This window comes from Muntiacus reevesi, chromosome 20 (genome assembly GCF_963930625.1).
Source record: "Muntiacus reevesi chromosome 20, mMunRee1.1, whole genome shotgun sequence".
NCBI classification, from domain to species: Eukaryota; Metazoa; Chordata; class Mammalia; order Artiodactyla; family Cervidae; genus Muntiacus; species Muntiacus reevesi.
Window position 1 is genome coordinate 31,707,493 of NC_089268.1, and position 25,200 is coordinate 31,732,692.

General features: G+C 44.9%; 9 protein-coding genes across 9 annotated transcripts; 7 read left to right on the forward strand and 2 right to left on the reverse strand.

Moving 5' to 3' along the window:
* The first annotated feature begins 184 nt into the window (after window positions 1-184).
* H2AC17 (H2A clustered histone 17) lies at window positions 185-577 on the forward strand. Its single transcript, XM_065912060.1, has one exon. The coding sequence runs from the start codon at window positions 185-187 to the stop codon at window positions 575-577; it is 393 nt and encodes a 130-aa protein (XP_065768132.1).
* A 1,307-nt stretch (window positions 578-1,884) lies between these two features.
* On the forward strand, window positions 1,885-2,305 carry H3C12 (H3 clustered histone 12). Its single transcript, XM_065912053.1, has one exon. The coding sequence runs from the start codon at window positions 1,885-1,887 to the stop codon at window positions 2,293-2,295; it is 411 nt and encodes a 136-aa protein (XP_065768125.1). The 3' UTR covers window positions 2,296-2,305.
* Window positions 2,306-9,006: 6,701 nt separating this feature from the next.
* H4C13 (H4 clustered histone 13) lies at window positions 9,007-9,318 on the forward strand. Its single transcript, XM_065912074.1, has one exon. The coding sequence runs from the start codon at window positions 9,007-9,009 to the stop codon at window positions 9,316-9,318; it is 312 nt and encodes a 103-aa protein (XP_065768146.1).
* A 1,309-nt stretch (window positions 9,319-10,627) lies between these two features.
* Window positions 10,628-11,038, forward strand: LOC136151122 (histone H3.1). The gene has a single exon (XM_065912054.1). It carries the CDS (start codon window positions 10,628-10,630, stop codon window positions 11,036-11,038), a length of 411 nt encoding a protein of 136 aa, XP_065768126.1.
* A 2,305-nt stretch (window positions 11,039-13,343) lies between these two features.
* Window positions 13,344-14,039, forward strand: H1-5 (H1.5 linker histone, cluster member). Its single transcript, XM_065912049.1, has one exon. The coding sequence runs from the start codon at window positions 13,344-13,346 to the stop codon at window positions 14,022-14,024; it is 681 nt and encodes a 226-aa protein (XP_065768121.1). The 3' UTR covers window positions 14,025-14,039.
* Window positions 14,040-14,529: 490 nt separating this feature from the next.
* On the reverse strand, window positions 14,530-14,922 carry H2AC16 (H2A clustered histone 16). Its single transcript, XM_065912057.1, has one exon. The coding sequence runs from the start codon at window positions 14,920-14,922 to the stop codon at window positions 14,530-14,532; it is 393 nt and encodes a 130-aa protein (XP_065768129.1).
* Window positions 14,923-15,213: 291 nt separating this feature from the next.
* LOC136151134 (histone H2B type 1-C/E/F/G/I) lies at window positions 15,214-15,609 on the forward strand. The gene has a single exon (XM_065912065.1). It carries the CDS (start codon window positions 15,229-15,231, stop codon window positions 15,607-15,609), a length of 381 nt encoding a protein of 126 aa, XP_065768137.1. The 5' UTR covers window positions 15,214-15,228.
* A 4,978-nt stretch (window positions 15,610-20,587) lies between these two features.
* H2BC15 (H2B clustered histone 15) lies at window positions 20,588-24,589 on the reverse strand. The gene is made up of 2 exons (XM_065912063.1): window positions 24,092-24,589; window positions 20,588-21,282 (listed from the first exon to the last, which is right to left on the reverse strand). Exon 1 carries the CDS (start codon window positions 24,493-24,495, stop codon window positions 24,115-24,117), a length of 381 nt encoding a protein of 126 aa, XP_065768135.1. The 5' UTR covers window positions 24,496-24,589; the 3' UTR covers window positions 20,588-21,282; window positions 24,092-24,114.
* A 212-nt stretch (window positions 24,590-24,801) lies between these two features.
* Window positions 24,802-25,200, forward strand: LOC136151126 (histone H2A type 1-D). Its single transcript, XM_065912058.1, has one exon. The coding sequence runs from the start codon at window positions 24,808-24,810 to the stop codon at window positions 25,198-25,200; it is 393 nt and encodes a 130-aa protein (XP_065768130.1). The 5' UTR covers window positions 24,802-24,807.

Below are 25,200 nucleotides of genomic sequence, written 5' to 3' on the forward strand. Positions count from 1 at the left end.
TAATGATGACGTTACGCCAACATTGTCCAATAAGAGTGCGCGTTGTAAGAACTTGCGTTTGTCATGTTAAAATGGGAAGACAACCTTGGCCAATGGAATGGCTGCTTTTTCGCGCGCACTGTGGCTATAAATTGTGAGTTCCTTCGCTTTAGTCATTCCTGGTGTAGCTTCTGACTACTGCACAATGTCTGGACGTGGTAAGCAAGGCGGCAAAGCTCGCGCTAAGGCTAAGACCCGCTCCTCGCGGGCCGGGCTCCAGTTCCCTGTGGGCCGAGTGCACCGCCTTCTCCGTAAGGGGAACTATGCTGAGCGGGTCGGGGCCGGGGCCCCGGTGTACCTGGCGGCGGTGCTGGAGTACCTGACGGCCGAGATCCTGGAGCTGGCGGGCAACGCGGCCCGGGACAACAAGAAGACCCGCATCATCCCGCGCCACCTGCAGCTGGCCATCCGCAACGACGAGGAGCTCAACAAGCTGCTGGGCAAAGTCACCATCGCTCAGGGCGGTGTCCTGCCCAACATCCAGGCGGTGTTGCTGCCCAAGAAGACTGAGAGCCATCATAAAGCGAAAGGCAAATAAGGTCTGAATTCATACTCCAGCCTTTAAGAACAAAGGCTCTTTTCAGAGCCACCCATAACTTCTGTGGAAGAACTGAGCACTCTTGAAACCTGTCATGCCTGACTAAGATTACAGTACTGTACGTGGAGTATGTAATCCCCATATTGACTGAACATACATCAACATCTGGTAAAGACCAATTCTTAGTTTACTCCATTGTAAAACCATGACACTGCCAGCTTTTATCTGACGGTTATTTGTTCCAGTGTTAAACCAATTTTGTTTCTGGGTCTTTATCATTAGAACCCAATGATCCAATAGTTACAACTTCTCATGTTTTTTTCAGGGTTACCTCTTTACAAAAAAAACACCTAATTACTTGATCAGTGTAAACTTGGTGTCGCTCCAGGCCTTCTGGTCAGTACACAGTTTACATATTGAAGTCCAACCATTTGCATCAAAATCAATTAATCAAGTTAGATAACCACTTACTAGTATTCAAGCACACAGCAAGGCCCCCGCCCCCTTCCCTACACCACGCTAGGCAAAAGTTGTGTCTTCACAGGACCAGTGAGCCAGTCTTATTTTGAAGCTTTATTTTAGGTCTTGATACAAACATTAAATGCAGATCTTGATTCAGTTATGAAGTGGAACTAGTTTTTTAGAGACTAGCAAACACTTTGTTGTAATTTCCCCCCATATTATCTGAAAAGAGAAAAAGACCCCAATGAAAATGCATTTCTTTTAGAACAACTTAGTTCCTGACTTACAAAAATTCTGGACCAAATTCCTTTTTTACTGATGAAATCAATATTTCAGTCGAAAACCAAAAACTCAGACAACATACAGTGCAGCCATAATTCTTCCCTGCGAAAATACAAACACAAGGTAAGAGGAGAGAAAACAAAACCTTTTCAGGCACTGGTACCCCACTCCAGTACTCTTGCCTGGAAAATCCCATGGACGGAGGAACCTGGTGGGCTGCAGTCCATGGGGTCGTTAAGAATCGGAGACGACTGAGCGACTTCACTTTCATTTTTCACTTTCATGCATTGGAGAAGGAAATGGCAACCCACTCCAGTATTCTTGCCAGGAGAATCCCAGGGACGGGGGAGCCTGGTGGGCAGTTGTCTATGGGGTCGCACAGAGTCGGACACGACTGAAGTGATTTAGCAGCTCAGCAGCAGCAAGATCCAAATGAAGATCGATTTTTAACCAATCAGGTTACTCCAGCAAATTCTGGCCAATCAGGATCGGATCATCTGTATAAAGTCTCGTCCTGGAAGCGGTCGTTCAGTTGCTTCTTCCGCGACACAGCTCTCGAAGTTATGGCTCGCACAAAGCAGACCGCTCGCAAGTCCACCGGCGGCAAGGCGCCGCGCAAACAGCTCGCCACTAAGGCGGCCCGCAAGAGCGCGCCGGCCACCGGCGGGGTGAAAAAGCCGCACCGGTATCGGCCCGGTACGGTAGCTCTGCGCGAGATCCGCCGTTATCAGAAGTCCACGGAGCTGCTGATCCGCAAGCTGCCGTTCCAGCGGCTGGTGCGCGAGATCGCGCAGGACTTCAAGACCGACCTGCGCTTCCAGAGCTCGGCCGTGATGGCGCTGCAGGAGGCGTGCGAGGCCTATCTGGTGGGGCTCTTCGAGGACACCAACCTGTGCGCCATCCACGCCAAGCGCGTCACTATCATGCCCAAGGACATCCAGCTTGCTCGCCGCATCCGCGGGGAGAGGGCATAAACTGTCCTTAACAGGCTTGGGGGCGTTTAGCTTCCTCCCAAAGGCTCTTTTAAGAGCCACTTCCGTCTTCACTAAGAACAGCTGTTACACAAGGATATATATCTAGGTTAAGTGAAGCAATGTGGCCCAGGATCTAGCAATAGTGGGCAGACTTCTTAACGTAACTGATAATAAATTTGTTTTATACAACTCCAGAAAATAATCCGGTCGAAGCTGGCTACAGGGTGTTCAACAAGCTAAGCCTTTTGAGAACTGCATTTCTCACTGTTTAGCGGTAGCACCTGCTAACCCTGCAGGATGATCAAGTCCTAAGCTGTTTATTATTCACCGCCATTCCAAGGTTTGATGTTGGGAAATTAACAAATTAGTCCTCTGGCTTTTATTTGCCAGCTTTCAGGAACCTCCTAACAGACAAGCACGAGGAGCAATCCACTGGGGTAGTGTTCAGTCGCTCAGTCTTGTCCGACTCTACTACCCCATGGACTGCAGCACAACGGGCTTCCGTGTCCTTCATCTCCCCGAGCTTGCTCAAACTTAGGTCCATTGAGTCGGTGATGCCATCCAACCATTTCGTCCTCTGTCGTCCCCTTCCCCTCCTGCCTTCAATCTTTCCCAGCATCGGGGTCTTATCTAACGAGCTGGCAAGAGCATCAGGTGGCCAAAGTTTTGGAGCTTCGGCTTCAACATCAGTCCTTCCAATGACTACTCATGCATGACAGGCATCATGCATGCCATCAACATCTGGTGACTTTCTGGAGGTAGAAGCCACAGTGAGCCTGTTTGAGGCAGTAATGCCCTCCAGGCCACTTGTGGGCTTATCCCATACCTGACATCACACTCACACCTATGAAATTCTAGGACCAGAAGAGTATTCTAAGTCTGTGTGAACCTGTTTTATTTTTTATAACTTTTTATTTTATATTGAAGTATAGCTGATTATATAGCCAAATGTGATAGTTTCAGGTAGATAGCAAAGGGGCTCAACCATTCATATTCACATATCCATTCTCCCCCCAAGTCCCCTCTCATCCAAGCTGCCACAAAATATTGAGCAGAATTTCCTGTACTATAAAGTAGGTAGGTCCTGGTTGGTTATCTATTAATATCTTAAATATAACAGTGGGTACATGTCAATTCCAAACTCCCTTTCTATCCTTTCCCCCTGCTTCATTCTCTAAGTCTGTGAGTCTGTTTCCTAAATAAGTTCACTTTTATCATTTCTTTTTTAGATTCTGCATATAAGGGATGTCATACGATATTTCTCCTACTCTGTGTGAAACTGTTTTAAATGTAAAATTTTGCCCTTTTTCTCTCACCATATACATATCATAAGGCCAAAAAAATTTTCACTGCTGTTCACTGATGGCTCTCCAGAATAGAAAAAGTCTGACACAAGCAGTTGCTCATCAAATTCTATTTGAATGAATGTAGCACTGATTTGCAACACTATAGACACAAGATAGCCTCAGGTAATTACTTCGTGCTTCCCACCTCCTGCATTGCGCATTTCATCCAATATACTTCTTGAATTCTATAGGGAATAGGTATAATACTAATGACAGGAATTATATAAAACTTGGTAGTTTCCAAAGTATTTTCACATGTGTTTTCATTTGTGAACTTGGTGATAGTTCCCCAGATTTAGAGAATATACGTATTAATCCTTCACTAGCTCTAGATAAGTCAGTCTTTTCTGAAGGTAGCCAAGTGCTGGGAAGACAAAGCCAAGAGATTTCAGTTTGGGATTCTTTGAACAAACCCTCAAAGGAAATGAGATCTGTATAAGCCTCCCACATCTGTAGGAAAATAAAGTAAGAGTAATTGTTTAAGGAAAAAAAAAAAAAAAAAACTAGGTAGAAAAGCCTGTTTTCCTTTAAGCGGAAAGGCAGAAGTCAGGCTGCTTTAACATTTTGCAATTCCTCAGTAAGGATATCTGGGATTTGGATGCCGATTGAGATCTGAAGTTAAGAAGTGTACTATGGCTCAGTGAGGACATGCTCTATTAGAAGCCTAAGGTTGGTTGTAGAAAAGGTGGTTTTAGGGAATGTCCAAAAATTCTTAAAAAGAAAGAAAGAAAGAAATTAGAATAACCACTAAAACCAAAGGCACCAACTCTGAGTACTTTTTAAAAACACGACTTGCAGAAAATGAGTGTCTTGGCCTGCTCAGGCTACTGTATCAGAATACTACAGACTAGGTGGCTTATAAATAATAGAAATGTGTTTCTCGCAGCTCTGGAGGCTGGGAAGTCCAAGATCAAGGTGCTGTCAGATTTAGTGTCTGGTAAGAGCCCTCTTCCTAACTCATAGATGGCTATTTTCTCTATGCGTGGAAGAGTCAATGGGGTCTCTTTTATAGAGGCATGAAATACCACTGATGAGGGCCAGGTAGTTAAAACCTAAGCCCCTTCCCAAAACCTTACCCTCCAAATACCCTCACATTAGAGATTAGATTTCAGCATATGAATTTTGGGGAAATAGAAGCACTCAGTCTATAGAAACCAGTCTGCTTTTAAAGATTAGGAACTTAGGAACTTAGTTGCTAGGAACTTAGGAAGCTTAGGAACTGTATTCGTAGCCTCTGACCCTATTGTAAACCCAAGGGGGTGAGACAGCAGGGGACTCCTGCTCCAGGGACCCCAATGTTTATCTTGATTTTAATTTTCTCAATATCCATCCAACCCTGGAGATGCTAGTAAGGTGAAGTGAATGAAAGGGAATCAGAGTTTCTGGCAGTAATTATCTGATATATTTAGGCATGAAAAGTGACTACATCAGGAGACAGAAAGGACTATGAAGACCATCATTGGTCACATTGTATTACAGAATTTTGGAAACAAGGTAAGGCAAAACAAGGAGAGATGGTTAGGCATGAACAGCCGTGTATATTAGAGAATACATTTAGGACTTGAGAGAGCCTCGGGAGAAAGTGAGGGGTTTCCTAAAGGGTTTTGCATTTCTGGCTTCAAGTCATGAGCAGACTACAGCAGGGCAGAGTGGGGACTTCACTAGTAGCTCTGTGGTTAGGTTTGGTGCTTTCACTTCTGTGGCTCAGGTTTGATCCCTGCTGAGGCGAATAAGATCCCAAAAAATGCAGGGCAAAAAATAAATAATAGAAGGTGTAATAAGGTGAAGGAGCCAGTAGATTCTACATCCTCAAATTTCTTTAACTGAAATAGTACATGGAGGCATAGATGCTTGAGGAATGTTTGAGAATGAAAGCAAGGATGCAAGTGATTGCTCTGGGGTAGTGTTATGCCCGATGTCCGAATCCCCGAGCGGGAAGAGAGAAGGCTTCTAAGACAATGTAACTCGCAAAAAAGGGAAGTTTATTGCTGACTCGAGTCAGGGCTTACTGCCGCAACAAACGCAGTGGTGCAGGGTCAGAAAGCGCTGAGCCCGAGCTGTTACCCAGTTTATAAGGTATGCATAAGCAGTTGGTAGCTGGCTTAAGCGGATTGGTTACATGTTTGCAAAGTAATCTTATTGGCTCAAACCTTCGCGGGCTTTTTTCGAACTTGGGCGTTCGCGGGCTTTTCAGCTTTCCCCTGATAGATTCCCTTTTCCTTACTCGGCGCATATTGATTGGCTGGCTCCAGGTGGCCTGATAATCATGTTACCCTGGAAAACCAGGCCTACTCCTAATCTAGCCTGCCTGTCATGGCGCAGCCTCACAGCAGGACCAAGGAAGAAGGAAAATTGTGTGCTTGCCTGTCTCATATTTAAGATTCTGACTTGGTAAAAGGCCAACTGTGTTGAGAAGACTCTATGGAATGGAAGAAAAGATTTGAGAAGTTAAGCTCATGGAGTGGAAAACACTCCAAAGGGCTAGTTTTGGATTAGTGTATGTCTGCATGTGTCTTTGTGTGTTTATGTGTAAATATATATGTGTCTGGAGGACAGGAGAAATGAGAATTAAGAAAGGCACTAATTACTAGTAAATAAACTAACTTTGAATGAAGAACAATGCAAGAACAATAATGATAGCTTATGGTGAACAATCCTAGATTTGTGATCTCCGAAGAATTAGCTTCAGGACCAGGGACCAGGCTTGATCACTCAGAGCTTTTGTGTGGCAGAAGTTTTATTACAGTGAAAAAGGACAGAGAATGCTTCTGACATAGACGTCAGAAGCAGGCAGAGAGTGCCCCACTTGCTAGTCTTATCAAGGCCTTATATACTTTTACCAGACCCACTCCCACAACATACATCTTAAATCAATAAGACTAGTCAGAAGGTTCTTGTTAAGAAGGAGAAACATGTCGTCGAGCAACATGTCCTCAGGTCAAACAACAGGGAGGGAACACAGCCCTGCCATCAACAGAAAATTGGATTAAAGATTTACTGAGCATGGCCCCACCCATCACAACAAAATCCAGTTTCCCCCTCAGTCAGTCTCTCCCATCAGGAAGCTTCCATAAGCCTCTTATCCTTATGTATCAGAGGGCAGACAGAAGGGAAAAACCACAATAACAGGAAACTAACCAATCTGATCACATGGACCACAGCCTGGTCTAACTCAATGAAACTATGAGCCTTGCCATGTAGGGACACCCAAGATGGACGAGTCATAGTGGAGAGTTCTGACAAAACATGGTCCACTGGAAAAGGGAATAGCAAGCTACTTCAGTGTTCTTGCCTTGAGAACCCCATGAACAGTATGAAAAGGCAAAAAGATAGGACACTGAAAGGTGAACTCCCCAGGTCAGTAGGTGCCCAATATGCTACTGAAGATCAGTGGAGAAATAATTCTAGAAAGAATGAAGAGACGGAGCCAATACAAAAACAACACCTGGTTGTGGATGTGACTGGTGATGGAAGTAAAGGTGGATGTTGTAAAGAGCAATATTGCATAGGGATCTGGAATGTTAAGTCCATGAATCGAGGCAAATTGGAAGTGGTCAAACAGGAGATGGCAAAAGTGAACATAGCCATTTTAGGAATCAGTGAACTAAAATGGACTCAAATGGGTGAATTTAACTCAGATGACCATTATGTCTACTCCTGTGGGCAAGAATCCCTTCGAAGAAATGGAGTAGCCATCATAGTTGACAAAAGAGTCTGCAATGCAGTACTTGGATGCAGTTTGAAAAATGACAGGATGATCTCTCTTCATTTCCAAGGAAAATCATTCAATATCATAGTAATCCAAGTCTATGCCTCGACCAGTAATGCTGAAGAAGCTGAAATTGAACGGTTCTATGAAGACCTACAAGTCCTTCTAGAACTAACACCCAAAAAAGATGTCCTTTTCATTATAGGGGACTGGAATGTGAAAGTAGGAAGTCAAGAGATACCTGGAGTAACAGGCAAATTTGGCCTTGGAGTACAAAACAAAGCAGGTCAGAGGCTAACAGAATTTTGCCAAGAGAACACACTGGTCATAGCAAACACCCTCTTCAACAACTGCTGGTAATGAGGTAGGAAGCTACCTGGTTTTTCTATAGTTGCAAGAGAAGAGGATTGTTGAGATTACCCACCCAATAACATCTTCAAGGTTAAGCACTCAGATTTCATTACTAAATAGGAGCAGGAAGAAGAAGAAGAAAATCAGAGAAATAGCTCAGTAAGGAATGGATTAACTAATAGAAGAAGGGCATGCAGTCTTTTGCACATATAGTATATATAAAGTACTTGGAGAATATTAGGTATTTGTTCAAGGAGTAATCAACCACACACATTTGAAATAGAAAGGGTAAACATTACTGAAGCTCGGAAAAAGAGAAAAAGTAAATGCGTTAATCGTTAGAGAAGGCATTTTCCCGGAGAAATGAAATCTGCTACCTGGCAGACAAGTCAGGGCCTGAAAGGTCATTTCAAATAGCCAGGGGTCAAGGAAACCACTTATCATTTAGTCTTTGAAAGTTTCTTATTTTTTAAATTCCTTAAATAAAATCGTTCCTGGTCTTTACATTCAGCACTTTATTAAAGACACTATTAAAAGCACAGAACTTTAGGTGCACTTGATTTCTCAGTTCAACAAAGGAGATAAAGAGGAAGGTGGTGATGGCGGGGCGGGGGAGGGGTGGAGTAAGGGCAGGAAAGGAGTCCCTGAGAAGGATTTCCACTTGTTCATGGACTCGCCAGAGGAAATGGTGGGTAAAAGCTGAGCTTCCTCAATTTCCTGAATTGTTTCTAAGTGAAACGAAGAAAATTTGAAAAAGCCACTTCTCCCAGCAAAAATGTGGCAGCGAGGGAAGAGAAAGGAAGATGATAGGATGAGTAAAAGGTAAGGAAAAGGGGAGACCACCGCTGAGAACGATGAGGAAGCCCACCCTGAAGCTATTTATAGTCAGAGTCTCAAGCCACGGGGTTTCAAAAAAAAACCCCAAAAGACTACAGTCACGGCTCTCCAGATGATCCATTCATTCCGGAAGCCACAACTCGCTCGGAGCATGATTGCCGAACAGAGCAAAAAAAGAGAAAAGAACAGCAAGGCCTACACAAACAAAGGAATGGCTTTCCAGTTGTGGACAAGGGCAACACAATGTTTTGTAGAAGCTGAACGGAGGGATTTTTATTAGGCCCTTTTTTTGACTCTGTATTTTAAGCTCCTCTCTTCATTTTGCTGAAAATGTGGGCGGGGCTTCGGGTCTGGACACGCCCAGGGGCGTCACGGCTAGCCTGAGCGGTTCCCAATCAGGTCCGAAACATCACTATATAAAACACTGCCTTGGCGCGGTAAGACTCAGTAGCAGCTCAACTCGCAGATATGTCTGGTCGTGGCAAAGGTGGTAAGGGTCTCGGAAAAGGGGGTGCTAAGCGCCACCGCAAGGTCCTGCGCGACAATATCCAGGGGATCACTAAGCCCGCCATTCGTCGTCTGGCTCGTCGTGGTGGTGTAAAGCGAATCTCCGGTCTCATCTACGAAGAGACTCGTGGGGTGCTGAAGGTGTTCCTGGAGAATGTGATACGGGACGCTGTCACTTACACTGAGCACGCCAAGCGCAAAACTGTCACCGCCATGGACGTGGTGTATGCGCTTAAGCGCCAGGGACGTACCCTTTATGGTTTTGGAGGTTAAACTTCTACTTAACTGTCATTTTCTTAAAGGCCCTTTTTAGGGCCACCCACTAACTCTATAAAAGAGCTGTAGGCGCTAAAGTCGCTAGGTTGTGGGGAACATTAAGTTTTCAAGTACAGTTATAGAGTGTGGTCATAACTTTCAGTCCTTTATTTCTGTCACCTGCAGTGGCAGATTTTAGTTTGATATGGTTTCCTGTGTTCCTGTAAGCTAGGCACAATAACCTTGTGCTATCTGCTCGCACTTCCAAGGGTAAAGTAACTCAAGTAGTATGGCTAGCAATAACTAAAATATTAAGTCGTTTTAAGGGAAAAGGTAACCAACCCTCGCTTTGCTAAGCTATTAGATTCTTAATCTTTCTGACCTCGGACAGAACGTGGTGACTGGATTGATTTAAACTAACTTCATATCCTCCACCTAACACTCTTTTCATGTTACTCAAACTTGTCAGTCATAACATCCTATAAAACACAAGACACTTGGAGATTCTCTAGGCCAGCTGTCCCCAACCCTTTCGGCAGCAGCGACCGGTTTTGTGGAAGACAGTTTTCCACGCGCCTGGGTAGGGGGATGGTTTCGGGATGATTTAAGCTCATTTAGAAGCTCCAATAATTTGGCCCCGTGATGTGAAGAGCCCACTCATCGGGAAAGATCCTGATACTGAGAAAGATTGAAGGCAGGAGGTGAAGGGAGCGATGGAAGATGAGATGTTTGGATGTATCACTGACAACGGATGAGTTTGAGCAAACTCCAAAGGATAGTGAAGAACAGCGAAGCCTGGCATGCTGTAGTCCATGGGGTCGCAAAGAGTAGGACACGGCTAAGTAACCGAAGAGCGACGAAAATTTATTGTGTACTTTTTCTAGAGTAGGAAACGGCAAACCACTTGAGTATTCTTGCCTGGAAAATCCCATGGACAGAGGAGGTTGGTAGCCTAGTCCATTGGACCACAGATCCGGACACTCCTGAGAGACTAGCACACTTTATCCTTCCTTTTATTTCATCAGTTCCACCTCAGATCACCAATTAGATCCCGGGGGTTGGGGACCCCTGCTCTAGATGAGTTTAGGAATTTGGATACATCCTGCAGGCTTTTTATTTTTTGAAAGCCAACAAGATATTTCCTCCCTCACCACATAATCCTAGGGTCCGAAGTAGAGGCGGGACAATGCGTCCTAAACCCAGAAAGAATGGGCGTGGAAGGGCGGGGAGGCAGCAGTCTATTGTCCAATCAAAACGCGAGGTTCGCTATATATTCTGGGACGACCAAGTGCTCCCATCAGTGTTAAGTAGTTGGCACTACTTACCAATGGCTCGCACTAAGCAGACGGCTCGCAAGTCCACCGGCGGCAAGGCGCCGCGCAAGCAGCTGGCCACCAAGGCGGCCCGCAAGAGCGCGCCGGCCACCGGCGGCGTGAAAAAGCCGCACCGCTACCGGCCCGGCACGGTAGCTCTGCGCGAGATCCGCCGCTACCAGAAGTCCACCGAGCTGCTGATCCGCAAGCTGCCGTTCCAGCGGCTGGTGCGCGAGATCGCGCAGGACTTCAAGACCGACCTGCGCTTCCAGAGCTCGGCCGTGATGGCGTTGCAGGAGGCGTGCGAGGCCTACCTGGTGGGGCTCTTCGAGGACACTAACCTGTGCGCCATCCACGCTAAGCGCGTCACCATCATGCCCAAGGACATTCAGCTTGCCCGCCGCATCCGCGGGGAGAGAGCATAAGTTTTACGGCTCCTCCAACTAACACATACCTATCCCCAAAGGCTCTTTTAAGAGCCCCTCAACTGTCAGCAAAAAGGAGCTGTTCATTGTCCAGTATACATATTACCAACATGAAAAACGCCGTGAATTTTAAGTGAAACGTATTGTGGACACAGTACTGTGCCACGTCAATACTCTGCAGAAGTGGCTATATCCTGGGCTCCTACTCAGTCTATTGAACTGTTTCTAGGGGAAGCATTTTTTAAAGTGATATTTAATCCTTGGCTAAAGGAAGTGACTGAAGTGGCCCATTCCTTGTTAACTGGTGCTTTCTACGGATAGTTCTATAATGACAAATGCAGCGCCTTCCCCCCACCTTTTTGCCAAGCAGTACCATACAACTTGACTCCAAATAGTGTCTCTCCGGTCTCCCTGTTGCAGGAAGAAATAGTGGTCGAGGTTCGAGCTTCACAGCAGCCAATTGCCCAATTACTCAGCTTCTCTTTGGGAATCACCCAGAACAGTTGTAAAATGTGGCCAATAAATTAGTTCGTAGGGCATACGAACCTGGCACTAAATGCTCAGTGAATGTTACCTCTACTATGCCCCTCCTCTGTAAAGCAGACGCCCCCGCCCCCCAACCTTCCTAAGTTTTCTGAAAGTTTTGTGATTGAAACAATGGGAAATGCTTGATTGGAACGTTTTCTTAAGACCGCCTTTTCTTTAGATCTGGGTTTGCATAATTCTGAAAAAGGCAGACCTGTAGGAATGACATGAACTATCTGAGGAGGAATTCAAGACCGTGAAAGCCTTAAAGTAAATATTTTAGGTTTTGCAGGTAACATAGTCTCTGACACATCTTAAAAATAGAAAAACTTACCTTGGCCATACAAAACTAAGCCACTGTCTAGATTTGGCCACAGTAGGCTATAGTTTCAACTCCAGGAACCCCTGAAGACATGAAGCATGTCAGCCTACAGGTTTTCACAAGAAAGAACTGACTGTGGAATGCATAAGAGATCCCAATCATCATTGCATCCATGGACAAAATCCTCTCCAAGCTTCCCCCTCTCAATAAATAACAAGCATCACCCTCCATTTCACCTCACAGTCCCTTGGATGTTGATGTTTTCCTAAATTTTCTTAAAATTTTATAACCTCCACTTAATCCCTTACTATCCAATCCATGCTTATAGTCAGAGGCCAATTATTTTACTGAAAGATGCAAATCTATCCTCATTAAATATGCAGAAATATCCACACTGAGGTCCTACAAAAGAAGGTGTTCCTGACCATTCAATTTGTTAAATGTTGGTGGAGATGGAGTTAGAGTTTGAGGGAGAGCCGTGGAAAGTACTGAAGCTCCAAAGGAGGAAAACAGCTTCTGAAAGACGGAGAGAGACCCATGCCATCTAAACAGCCTTTCCAGTGTTGCTGGAAGCCCCTGAATATTTTTTAACAGATTTCAGGGTTTTTTCTAAAATACATCTCTGGGTTAAAAAAATTTCTTTCTCCTTACTTTAATGGATTTGCTTACAAATTAAAGGGAAAAAGCATCTCAATCAAAAACATACTAAATCTGCTTGAATTTGAAGATAGGTCATTGGATTCTGAAGCCAAAGCAATTTCTACTCTTAATGGAAGAAGTCACTTTGACCACAGAACTAGTCCGAGCTGCGAAATCCCATTCTCTAAATATATTGGCACCTGGAAAGTCCTTGGAAGGCAAAACCGGTTTTTAAAGTAAAATCTGTATGCTTTATTTGTGGCTGTAGGCAACTGGCCGACATGCACCTGTGTTACTTGCTGCAGTTCGAAGCAAAGTTTAAGCAAAACCAAGGAATCTAGTGTCTTTCCTCTTGCAAAAATCGAAGGCCGAACTTGTCGACAAAGCCTTTTAAAAAGCATTCACTTGATATTTACTAAAACTTTATTGCAATATGCAACTATGTAGCTCGATGCCTTAGGTCCGGTGGATCTATAGGAAAAGCTGAAGGGATTTTTAAAAATATCTTTCATTAACTGCGCGTGATTCATAAAAACACAAACAAGTATGTGAACTTGGAGGTTGTTTTCCTCCTTTGAAGCTTCAAAGAGTCAAATTCTGTACCACTGTTTTTAACATTTAATCAAATTTTGGGGACTAACAAACACAAGTTTGGGAGTCCAACCACGACAGGCGACTGCCTGAGGGCGGTGGATCGGACGCTCCACCAATCACAGGGCAGCACCGACTTATATAAGCCCGGGCCGGCGCAAGACTGCATTGCAAAACTTGCTCTTTGGAATTTGAGTTTCTTTGCTTCTAGCAGGTTCTCCTTTCGCCATGTCGGAAACCGCTCCTGCTGAGACGGCCGTCCCGGCGCCGGTGGAAAAATCTCCTGCCAAGAAGAAAGCAACCAAGAAGGCCGCGAGCGGTGGGGCGGCGAAGCGCAAGGCTACCGGGCCCCCAGTTTCCGAGCTGATCACTAAAGCTGTCGCTGCCTCCAAAGAGCGCAATGGCCTTTCTTTGGCTGCGCTCAAGAAGGCGCTGGCAGCCGGCGGCTACGATGTGGAGAAGAACAACAGCCGCATCAAGCTGGGTCTCAAGAGCCTGGTGAGCAAGGGCACTCTGGTGCAGACTAAGGGCACCGGGGCTTCCGGCTCTTTCAAGCTCAACAAGAAGGCGGCTGCCGGGGAAGCCAAGCCCAAGGCGAAGAAGGCGGGGGCTGCTAAAGCCAAGAAACCCGCAGGGGCAACTCCTAAGAAGCCCAAGAAGGCTGCGGGAGCGAAGAAAGCCGTTAAGAAGACGCCTAAGAAGGCGAAAAAGCCCGCGGCTTCTGGCGTCAAAAAAGTGGCCAAGAGCCCCAAGAAGGCCAAAACCGCGGCAAAGCCAAAGAAGGCTGCTAAGAGCCCCGCGAAGCCCAAGGCAGTTAAGCCAAAGGCAGCGAAACCTAAAACCTCCAAGCCTAAGGCAGCAAAACCCAAAGCTGCAAAGGCGAAGAAGGCGGCTCCTAAGAAGAAGTAGGAAGTTGGCGCTTGAGAAGCAAACCCCAAAGGCTCTTTTCAGAGCCACCCAGAGATCTCTGGAAACAGCTGTGCACTGTGATCTAGTCTGTAGCCAAGAAAGCATTCTTCACTTCTGTAAATATTTTTTTCCCCCAATTTCCTCCTACCGAGTATAAGTCCATAGGGCTTTTTAGCAGCAAACTGACAGCCCTTCTCCAATATTGTTGCCTAAAATCTCATGGACGGAGGAACCTGGTGGGCTCCTTGTCCATGGGATCTCTGAGTCGGACACGACGGTGCGAATTTCTTACGAAGACCCACTAACTAGTGTGTCCAGGATTCCCTGGAGAATCCCAGACAGGGGAAGCCTCTTGGCGTCTACGGGGTCACGACTGAAGCGATTACTGCTAGTGATCTTGAAACCACAAGTAAGTTAAATGAAGACTACTGTCCCAGCTCCTCAGCAGAAAAAGTAGGTGGCTCTTAAAAGAGCCTTTGGTTTGGAAGGCGTGGCTCTTGATGCCTTACTTCCCCTTGGCCTTATGGTGGCTCTCGGTCTTCTTGGGCAGCAGCACCGCCTGGATGTTGGGCAGGACGCCGCCCTGAGCGATGGTGACTTTGCCCAGCAGCTTGTTGAGCTCCTCGTCGTTGCGGATGGCCAGCTGCAGGTGGCGCGGGATGATGCGGGTCTTCTTATTGTCCCGGGCCGCGTTGCCCGCCAGCTCCAGGATCTCGGCCGTCAGGTATTCCAGCACCGCCGCCAGATACACCGGGGCCCCGGCTCCGACCCGCTCGGCGTAGTTGCCTTTGCGGAGCAGCCGGTGCACTCGGCCTACGGGGAACTGGAGCCCGGCCCGCGAGGAGCGGGTCTTGGCTTTGGCGCGAGCTTTGCCGCCCTGCTTACCACGTCCAGACATACTACAACCCTTCAAGACTACAGCAGAAGAGGTTAAAGTGAAAGCAAACTGCAAGTTTTATAGCTGTAGTTGGGCGCGAAAAAGAAGCTATTCCATTGGGTCAAGCTGCAGTTAAAGTTGCAGAGTAAATTGTAGGCCCTTTAAGTGAGAGCGCTTTCATTGGACAAAATTGAAAGTGATGTCACTACGAGTTTTCACCAATCAGACACAGAACGGTACAAAATCTAATTTGCATATTGAATTATAAAATGGACGCGCTGGGCGATGCCTCTATTTTTCTCTGCGATCTTGTAATTCCTGTCAGTCATGCCTGAGCCAGCCAAGTCCGCACCGGCCCCGAAGAAGGGCTCCAAGAAGGCGGTGACCAAGGCGCAGAAGAAGGACGGCAAGAAGCGCAAGCGCAGCCGCAAGGAGAGCTACTCCGTGTACGTGTACAAGGTGCTGAAGCAGGTCCACCCGGACACCGGCATCTCGTCCAAGGCCATGGGCATCATGAACTCCTTCGTCAACGACATCTTCGAGCGCATCGCGGGCGAGGCGTCGCGCCTGGCGCATTACAACAAGCGCTCGACCATCACATCCAGGGAGATCCAGACGGCCGTGCGCCTGCTGCTGCCCGGGGAGCTGGCCAAACACGCGGTGTCCGAGGGCACCAAGGCCGTCACCAAGTACACCAGCTCCAAGTGAGCCACTGGCTGCTTGGTCAAGCTCCAACACTTAAAACGGCTCTTTTCAGAGCCACCCACGGTTTTCAAAGAGAACTGGCACTTAGTTTATCTAACTTTGCTGCTGCTGCTGCTGCTAAGTCGCTTCAGTCGTGTCCGACTCTGTGCGACCCTATAGATAGAAGCCCACCAGGCTCCTCCGTCCCTGGGATTCTCCAGGCAAGGACACTGGAGTGGGTTGCCATTTCCTTTCCCAATGCATGAAAGGGAAGTCGCTCAGTTGTGTCCGACTCAGCGACCCCATGGACTGCAGCCTACCAGGTTCACCCATCTATGGGATTTTCCAGGCAAGAGTACTGGAGTGGGGTTCCATTGCCTTCTACCTTTAGAAGTAGATAAAAGCAGTATTGGGATTCTCCAGTGGCTCAGCGGCAAGGAATCTACCTGCAATGCAGGGAGATGAGGTTTTGATCCCTTGGTCGGAAGGACCTGCTGGAGAAGGGCTTGGCACCCCACTCCAGTATTGTTGCCTGGAGGACCCTATGGATAGAGGAGCCTGGTGGCCTACAGTCCATGGGGGTCGCAAAGAGTTGGACATGACTTATTGACTGAGCACGCTTAGAAGTAGGTTGTCCTACCTTTAGATTTTTCATATAGTTTGATGCTGCTGCATGTTCTTAAGTTTAAATGTTTCACCCCTTTTGGTAATGGCACTTCTGTTCACTTTTTTACATGGTCAGATTCTATAAGGGAAAAATCTAGAACATATCAGTTTCTTTGTGAGTCAGCTCCACAGTTCATTTCACTCATTTCTTCTTTACCTTTTCTCCCCCTTGTAATAAGGGAGAAATTCTAAATGAAAAGGCAGTCTTTGAGACCTGAAGGAGAGTAGCAGGATGGCATTTTCTCTCCCAGTTCAGTTCAGTCGCTCAGTCTTATCCGACTCTGCGACCCCATGAACCACAGCACGCCAGACCTCCCTGTCCATCACCAACTGCCAGTCTACCTAAACCCATGTCCATTGAGTTGGTGATGCCATCCAACCATCTCATCCTCTGTCGTCCCCTTCTCTTCCTGCCCTCAATCTTTCCCACCATCGGGGTCTTTTTAAATGAGTCAGCTCTTTGTATCAGGTGGCCAAAGTATTGGAGTTTCAGCTTCAGCATCACTCCTTCCAGTGACCACTCAGGATTGATCTGCTTTAGGATGGACTGGTTGGATCTCCTTCCAGTCCAAGGGACTCTCAGTAGTCTTCTCCAACACTACAGTTGAAAAGCATCAATTCTTTGGCACTCAGCTTTCTTTATAGTCCAATTCTCACATCCATGCATGACTACTGGAAAAACCGTCGCCTTGACTAGACGGAAATTTTGAGGACAAAGTAATGTCTCAGCTTTTTAATATGCTGTCTAGGTTGGTCATATCTTTCATTCCAAGGAGTAAAAACATCTTCCAGTCTCATGATTGCAATCACCATCTGCAGTGATTCTGGAGCCCCCCCAAATAAAGTCAGCCACTGTTTCCACTGTTTCTCCCAGAGGAAGGTTCAGTCTCCCAGTGGTGGTCCTTTAGTTGCTAAGTTGTTTCCCACTCGCTAAGTTGTTTGCCACTCTTTTGTGACCAAACGAACTGTAGGCCGCCAGGATTCTCTGTCCATAGGATTTTCCAGGCAAGCACACGAGTGGGTTGCCATTTCCTTCTTAGGGGAATCTTCCTGACCCAGGGATCGGACCAGTATTTCCTGTGATGCAGGCCAATTCCACTTAGCCACCAGGGAAGCCCATATACGTTATTCAACTTCAGTTATATGCTATTTACTGCCTACTAGCTTGGCTTCCCAGGTAGTGCAGTGATAAGAATTCAGACTCGAGTTTGGATCCCGGGGTCGGGAAGATCTCCTGGAGGAAATGGCAACTCACTCCATTATTCTTGCCTGGAAAATTGCATGGATAGAGGAGTCAGGCAGCCTGCAGTTCACGGGGTTGCAGAGTCAGCTGTGATTGAACAAGAGCATGCACTTTGAGCCTGAAAATTGTTCTTTGTTATTACATTGAAAGATCAGGGAAGCGAGCAAGGATTAATATGTATTAGGCCTTGGAGACCTACCAGCACCAAATTAACACTTCCCGTTACTTAATCAGAAAGACTTAAAGAGAGTAGAAAACACAATGTTCACTCTGTTTCAACATTTTAAATACCAGAGTCCACATACTACTTAGCAATAAATTTCCATGCTCCCAATGGTACTTAGTACAGCTGTGAAAAAAAATACTAGTTAATTAATGTACTATTTAACTGTATGACCCAGAGAAGATCACTCTGTGGTAAAACATTTATTATACTTTTAATTTCTCCAATTAAATAATTACTTATTTTGTTGAAAGAGAAAAAAATCTATGTAATGTCTCTTTCATAGTAACATTTGCGGATCTCATCCAGCTCCCAAGAACACACTTGAAAGCAGTGTTTATCATCTCATAAGGTCCTAAGAAAACTGGGGCTACATTATTATCTCCATTTTACAGGAGAATCACGATGTTAGGCTGTACTCTGCAGTCCTCCAAGTCCTGTAATCCCCCAACCTTGAGACCAAAGAAAATGTCTGGAGACAGCAACAGAGACATCAATAGTTTATTGGCTAGGGTATCTTACAGGTCTGAAGCAAAGTTCTAGAATGACTCCCCAATGTGTACCAACTGCAGACAGGATAAGGCAGCAGTCTTCATGGGGATAGGGTGGCAAGGTGTACCAGTTACAGTGGGAATGGATGTCATGTGGGCTCTCAACTACAGGGAAACAAACAGATGACCTCCTTCACAATTCCTTTGGTTAACAACCATCGAGGGTTCTCTTTATTAACCCAGTATGCTAGAGGTGTTCTGTTCTAAGAATACAACAATTACTGGTTGGAACAGGGGACAAGCACTTGAGAAGTTTAATCTCTATGATTAAAAAAAAAGGTCAGTCCTATCCTATGAGTGGGATGACGTAAAGCAGGGGCTGTTCAAGCAGGGAATGTACAGAGCAAGAGAACAGCCATTTTTTGTGTGGCTTGATCATACATATGGGTTCACTAAAGTAAAATCCAACATACCCAGCTAGCAAGTATTGGCATAACTTCAGTCTCAAATGGTTTTCCGGGGCCTATGCTACTTCTGCCTGTGACTTCCACTTCTACCTGTTTAGGTTGCTTTCAGGTATACTCTTATTAGTTCAGCATATCAGAATGACCTGCTTTGGTACTCTATTCAGTTTTTCCATCTTAAGCATTTTATTCTCATATATTTCATTTGCTTTATCTCCTTATACATCTGTAAGTTTTTTTATTTCATTTGCTCTAATATTTTGTCATTTAGGGGATTGCTGAACGTCAGAGTTTATGTTATGGCTCTTTACTCAAAGATCTGCCTTCAAGGAGTAAATTATATGGCATTTACATCTTGCTTTTGCATATAGGGGGAAAAAAGTCACGTTAGTTATTGGCTGCCATGTGTTAAGTGCATATTATCTTTAGATACTGTGCGTTAACTTTTCAACCTAAGGAGGTAAGTGCTAATAGTATCTTTGGTCTACAGGTAAAGAGACAGAGGATTGGGATTGTAGCATTATATTTATGTTACTGGCTGCTATGTTACTATTACTGGCAGATGTCCTGGTGGCTTAGACATTCAAGCGTCTGCCTACAATGTGGGAGACCCAGGCTCAATCCCTGGGTAGGGAAGATCTCCTGGAGAAGGAAATTGCAACCCACTCCAGTATGCTTGCCTGGAAAATCCCCTGGACGGAGGAGCCTGGTAAGCTGCAGTCCAAGGGGTCACAGAGTCGGACAGGACTGAGCAACTTCACTTTCACCACTGGCATTAACAAGGTAGTCCCGTCTGGGTAGTTGAAAAAACAGAAAATTGTTTTTTCACTCTTCTGGAATCTAGAAGTCTGAGATCAAAGTGCCAAAAGGGTTACTTCCTTCTGAGGGCCATGAGGGAAGGATGGGTTCTAGGCTCTCTCCTTAGCACAGATGGCCATGTTTCCCCCTCTGTCTTCACATATGTTCCCTCTATGCCTGTCTGTGTCCAAATTTCCTCTTTTAAGAGAACACTGGTCATATTGGATCAGGACCCAATCACTCTCCAATGACCTCATTTTAATTTAATTACCTAATTAAAGACTCTATCCCTAAATATGGTTACATTTTGATAGGGGAGAAGATAAGATTTTTCCCCATTAAAACTGCCTTCCTTTAAGTCAAACAGCCCATAGAAATCAAGACCTTATGACTCCCTTCCCTGGACTAGGCCTAGTTTTGGTCCTTTGGAATGAGGACAAAAGAAACTAAGAATAAGGATAGGTTAATGTTTAAATAATTACGTAGATACATAGCATCCATTGCAAATAATTAAACAGCATTCAGGTCTCATCCACAGTGAAAGTTTAAGCCTTTCACTTGGGGAAATCTGAATTGCTGACCCTCTAGGAAAATGAATATAAAGGGTCTTCCCAGCTGGGCTGCTGCTTCAGGAAGGGACCTCTTGTCAATTTTATTATTGCTACTGCTTTCAAGACAGAAATGATGGTCAGATAAAAGACGTAAGTATAATTCCATGTCTCTCACAGCAGTTTCAGTGGGCAGGTTTCTCTCTGCTCCTTGGTAGCATGATGTAACAGCAAATTGGCACACATTTGCAACAGATGAAATACAGTCTGTGTGCAAGCACTATGTGAATTTAAGTTGTAATTTTCAAACACTGTCTTTTGGAAAAGTTAGAAACAGGTTTCAGTTTTTTTTTTTTTTTATTTCAATATTATAATCAACAGGCAGACTTTGCTATACATGCTTGTTTCCCACAGGAAAGGCAAAAGTTATTAACTGTATGATGATAGGAGTAGGGCTACAGGAACCTCTAAAGAGAGTTGGACCAGTGTTTGCCAAGAAAAAAAATAATAAGCTGTCCTTTTTTTTCTTTTTTGTTCTTGGGAACAAGAAGGACAAACTTTTTTTTCTCCCAAATAAAGAATGGCAACTTTTTCACTATTAAAACAAATGCAAATGGCCCATCTCCATTTGTTTATTTGTTTTGAGGGAATTTAATGATAACAAAAGACCACAAAATACATCATTTTTACAGTGATGGTCACTACCATGAGGCTTAAAAACTGACTCTGTCATTGATCCTCTAGCTATTTAGACAAAATACTCCCCTTCTCTGTGCTTTAGTTTGTTCATCTAGAAAACAGATATGGAATGAGAGTGGCCTTAAAGGATCATTGTAAACTTTCACCTTCCTACATAGGATGGACTGAAGTCTGAAACAGAGCAGCAGCACATGATACAGATAAATGGCATCTATTCTTCTATATTTCTTACCTCCATCAAATTACAACTGAAAAACTATTCAAAGTCATGGTTTGTGACTTTTAGAAGTCTATGTTCCACAGTGTGGCCACTGTCAAAATTTAACACTAGGTTTGAAGGAAGCAACAGCTACAGTCTCACATAGCCTATAAGCATTCCACCTTAAGAAGTCAGGATGGTGTTCAGGGATTTTCCTCCACCAAGATTTTGGATCCAATGAAAATGTATCAGAGGACTGTCAGGATGACAGAAGTGAAGAATCCACAGTGGACGTTGCTCTGAGTACTCTGATGAGTTTAATTGCGCTGATCGCTTCAGCAGGATCGCAAAATGATGGATGTGGTTCTGGAAAACAAGGCATAAGTCAAAGTTTCAGGGAAAAAAATGTGATCACAGAGGTGATAGCTTTGATAAAAGTGTCCTTGATAGTGAGGTGAAGGTGTCTGAGTGTTAAGCTCTTCAGTGTGAACTCTGCAAAAATATAGAGCCAGATGAAATGCCTAACGTTCAAGAAATTTGACTCAAATACAGCGTGCACTTTTTTGAGATGTATCCAATTTCCATGACTGAAGTGACAGAGCACGCATGCACAGTGTTGGGGATGGCTAAGGTAGAAGCTGATACACAGGATAATTTAAGACTGCCTTGGGAATTAGAGCTTGGATGGATTTCCAAGAATGGAAATCATTAAAATGCAATTTGCTCTCCTGAAATGAAATTTTAGTGAAATCATCAGTGAGATTCTCAGGAAGATGTTTTTTGAGACTTGATCCTATAGCATCACAGGAGGTTAAATTTTCCCCAATGTTTTCCCTAATGTAAGTACACTAAAACCTTAAGAATGCAAAGTCAGTCACCTTTTGGGGAAGAAAATACTCATCTCCATGACAGGGCACAAGAACTTGGGACAACATGACACATCATGTAAACTTCTTATTCAGTTCATTATATAGTATCTGTTCCAATAGCTTATTATCATGGATTCATGGCTTTTTATATGCCAAACTATTCCAGTGGTTGCCTATTAATTGTTCAGTTTAAATCTCAAGTTAGCATTACTTTCAGGTTTTCTTGCCTCTCTCGTCTTAACTCTATTGTTCCTCCAGACATGAGAGACCATCCTTGTGTTGAGTCAGCATACATATTTTACACCCATCAGGATTTCCTTTGTCTCAAAACTTGTAATTAGTTCCTCTTCAAGGACTTTAGATTCCTGAATAGAGGTGGAAATCTCCAGACCATGATTTATGTTAGACTGCTTTGTGTGATGCCCGGCTGCCTTAGAGAACTTAGAACACTGCAATAACAAACTTAAAAAAATGTATTTTCAAAGGCTAAGGGCCTGTTACTCTTTTCACTGAAAGTTCTTAATCTTTTCACAAAATAAAATTTTTTCAAATCAGACTCTTCTTGAGCTGATAATTTCACTCTTTGCTATTCTCTGCCATTCCGCGTCACCTCACATTCTCAAAAGTAAAAGACACTGATATATTTGACCTATATGTTAGATGTAACTCTAGATTCACATCACATATACATATTCCTAGTATTAAGGTGTAACTTCATAGTGAACATTGTCATTTTATGCATGAATGGGCCATGCCTATACTCTCAAATTTATATTCTGCATTATTTTCACAATTAAAGCAGACAGGATATAAAGTCATTTTTCAAGAATTAAAACATGTTAAAAAAAAGATCTTTAATTAATGTAAATTTTTCTTCATTCTAAGCACATGAGGAAATCCTCTGGGAAATATTTTGTCTGTTTTAATATAACCTACATTAAAACTATTCTTTTTAATATGCCTAATATAAAAAGTCAGAAAGTTGAAATTATAAATCACCTAGTGTGAAAAAAATAAGTTTCCAAAGATGTAGGTTATACCTATTAATTAATACCTAAGTAATTAATTAAATAGCTACCTAATTAATACCTAATAAGAATGTGAGGTCTTAAGCAAAGAAGTAGTTTTCCACATAGTAAGACTTTAGTCTTAAACTTTTCATGGCTACTCATTTATGTCTTGGCATATTGCAAATTAAATGTTAGGTCACCTATACATTTTCATACGCGATATGAACAAATGGTAATTTTTGTATCAAGTGGTCACTTGATAGAATAACATACTTTTGGGGGGGAGCATTGCCACCTTGATTTCGGGTAAAGACCAAAATAATTTTAAATATGCCATTCCTAAGGGCCTAAAGTGAAGAGATGGAATTTTACCTTCCTGAATTGAGGATAGGGGAACAGTCCTTCTCTATTTAAAAAAAATTTATCTCAATTAATACAGCAAAAGTAAATCTCAGAGACATGCTGGAAAAAAAGAAACCAGGATTTAGAGAAAATGGCAGAGTTCTTCCCATAAAGCCGCTTGGCCCAGAACTCTCCGTTAGGATGGAGTCACAAGCGACACCGTTAGTAAATTTCAAACTGCGCGCGCAGCGTCTGGATTGGCTATCGACAAAACGTGGCAACCGCCTGATCTGTGCGTTAACTTAAATTAGATTCTCATTTCCGTTTGTTTTGCTTCTGCCTTAATACTTGGCACATTTAAACTCAGGGAAAGGGGGAAAAAGCCAGCAGCGCTCCCCAAAGAAAACACAAGTGAGTAATACGATTTGTAACTTTCTTACTGTGTTCCAAGGAACTCATTACTCAGGCACACACACGTTAAAATTAAGGATGCTGGGGACAAGCCATGGTCAACGAAACTTTTTGCCAACTTCAAACGTAAAGGAGAGTCGATTTTACTTTGGGACAAACGGTATTTTGCTTTCTTTACTACATTTGTCTGATAATGAACCTGACCCTTCTCGGCATAAACAAAAACGTCTCCAGCGTTGCTGCAGCACCACCTACATTACAAAGGAAGCAACTTCTAACAAGATCACAGGAAATGTGAACAGAAAGAATACCTAGTGAGGACAGAAAAGATGGCCACCTGGGAGCCAAAGACAAGCCTATGAAGAAACCACCCCTGTTAACAGCAGTCTTGGGCCTCTAGCTTCCAGAACTGTGACAAATTTCTCTGGAACTTATTACTTTGCAGCATATTAAGAAACACCTACTGTATAAAGTGAGTGCCAGTTCTCTTTAGAAGATTGAGTGGCTCTGAAAAGAGCCTTTGGGGTGTAGGCCAAGGCTTACCGATCACTCCGGGGCGGGCCGGCTCACTTGGAGCTGGTGTACTTGGTGACGGCCTTGGTGCCCTCGGACACCGCGTGTTTGGCCAGCTCCCCGGGCAGCAGCAGGCGCACGGCCGTCTGGATCTCCCTGGATGTGATGGTCGAGCGCTTGTTGTAATGCGCCAGGCGCGACGCCTCGCCCGCGATGCGCTCGAAGATGTCGTTCACGAATGAATTCATGATGCCCATGGCCTTGGACGAGATGCCGGTGTCCGGGTGGACCTGCTTCAGCACCTTGTACACGTACACGGAGTAGCTCTCCTTGCGGCTGCGCTTGCGCTTCTTGCCGTCCTTCTTCTGCGCCTTGGTCACCGCCTTCTTGGAACCCTTCTTCGGGGCCGGTGCGGACTTAGAGGGTTCAGGCATGGCCGGGAGTTTACTGCCAAAGGGCCCAAAAACCACCAGAAGAAAGAAGCTGTAAGAACCCACTTCCTTCACAGCTTCTTAAAGGAGGAAGTGAGTAATGCCAGGCGTCTGATTGGTGGTGAATGCGGGAAACGTCACATAGTAGTTTTGTCCAATTAAAATAAGCGTATTTCAAACTCACGGTTTCATTGGATTAGGTGGAACTGCAGCTTTAGCCAATGGGCCACCGTCATTTTCGCGCCCAGTAAAGACTATAAGACAGGTCTGGTTGTCTGCACTCATATTTCACATTTGTGAGTGTACACCTTCGTCATGTCTGGTCGTGGCAAGCAAGGAGGCAAGGCTCGTGCAAAGGCCAAGACTCGCTCCTCGCGGGCCGGGCTCCAGTTCCCCGTGGGCCGAGTGCACCGGCTGCTCCGCAAAGGCAACTACTCCGAGCGGGTCGGGGCCGGGGCCCCGGTGTACCTGGCGGCGGTGCTGGAGTACCTGACGGCCGAGATCCTGGAGCTGGCGGGCAACGCGGCCCGGGACAACAAGAAGACGCGCATCATCCCGCGCCACCTGCAGCTGGCCATCCGCAACGACGAGGAGCTCAACAAGCTGCTGGGCAAAGTCACCATCGCTCAGGGCGGCGTCCTGCCCAACATCCAGGCGGTGCTGCTGCCCAAGAAGACTGAGAGCCATCACAAGGCCAAGGGCAAGTAG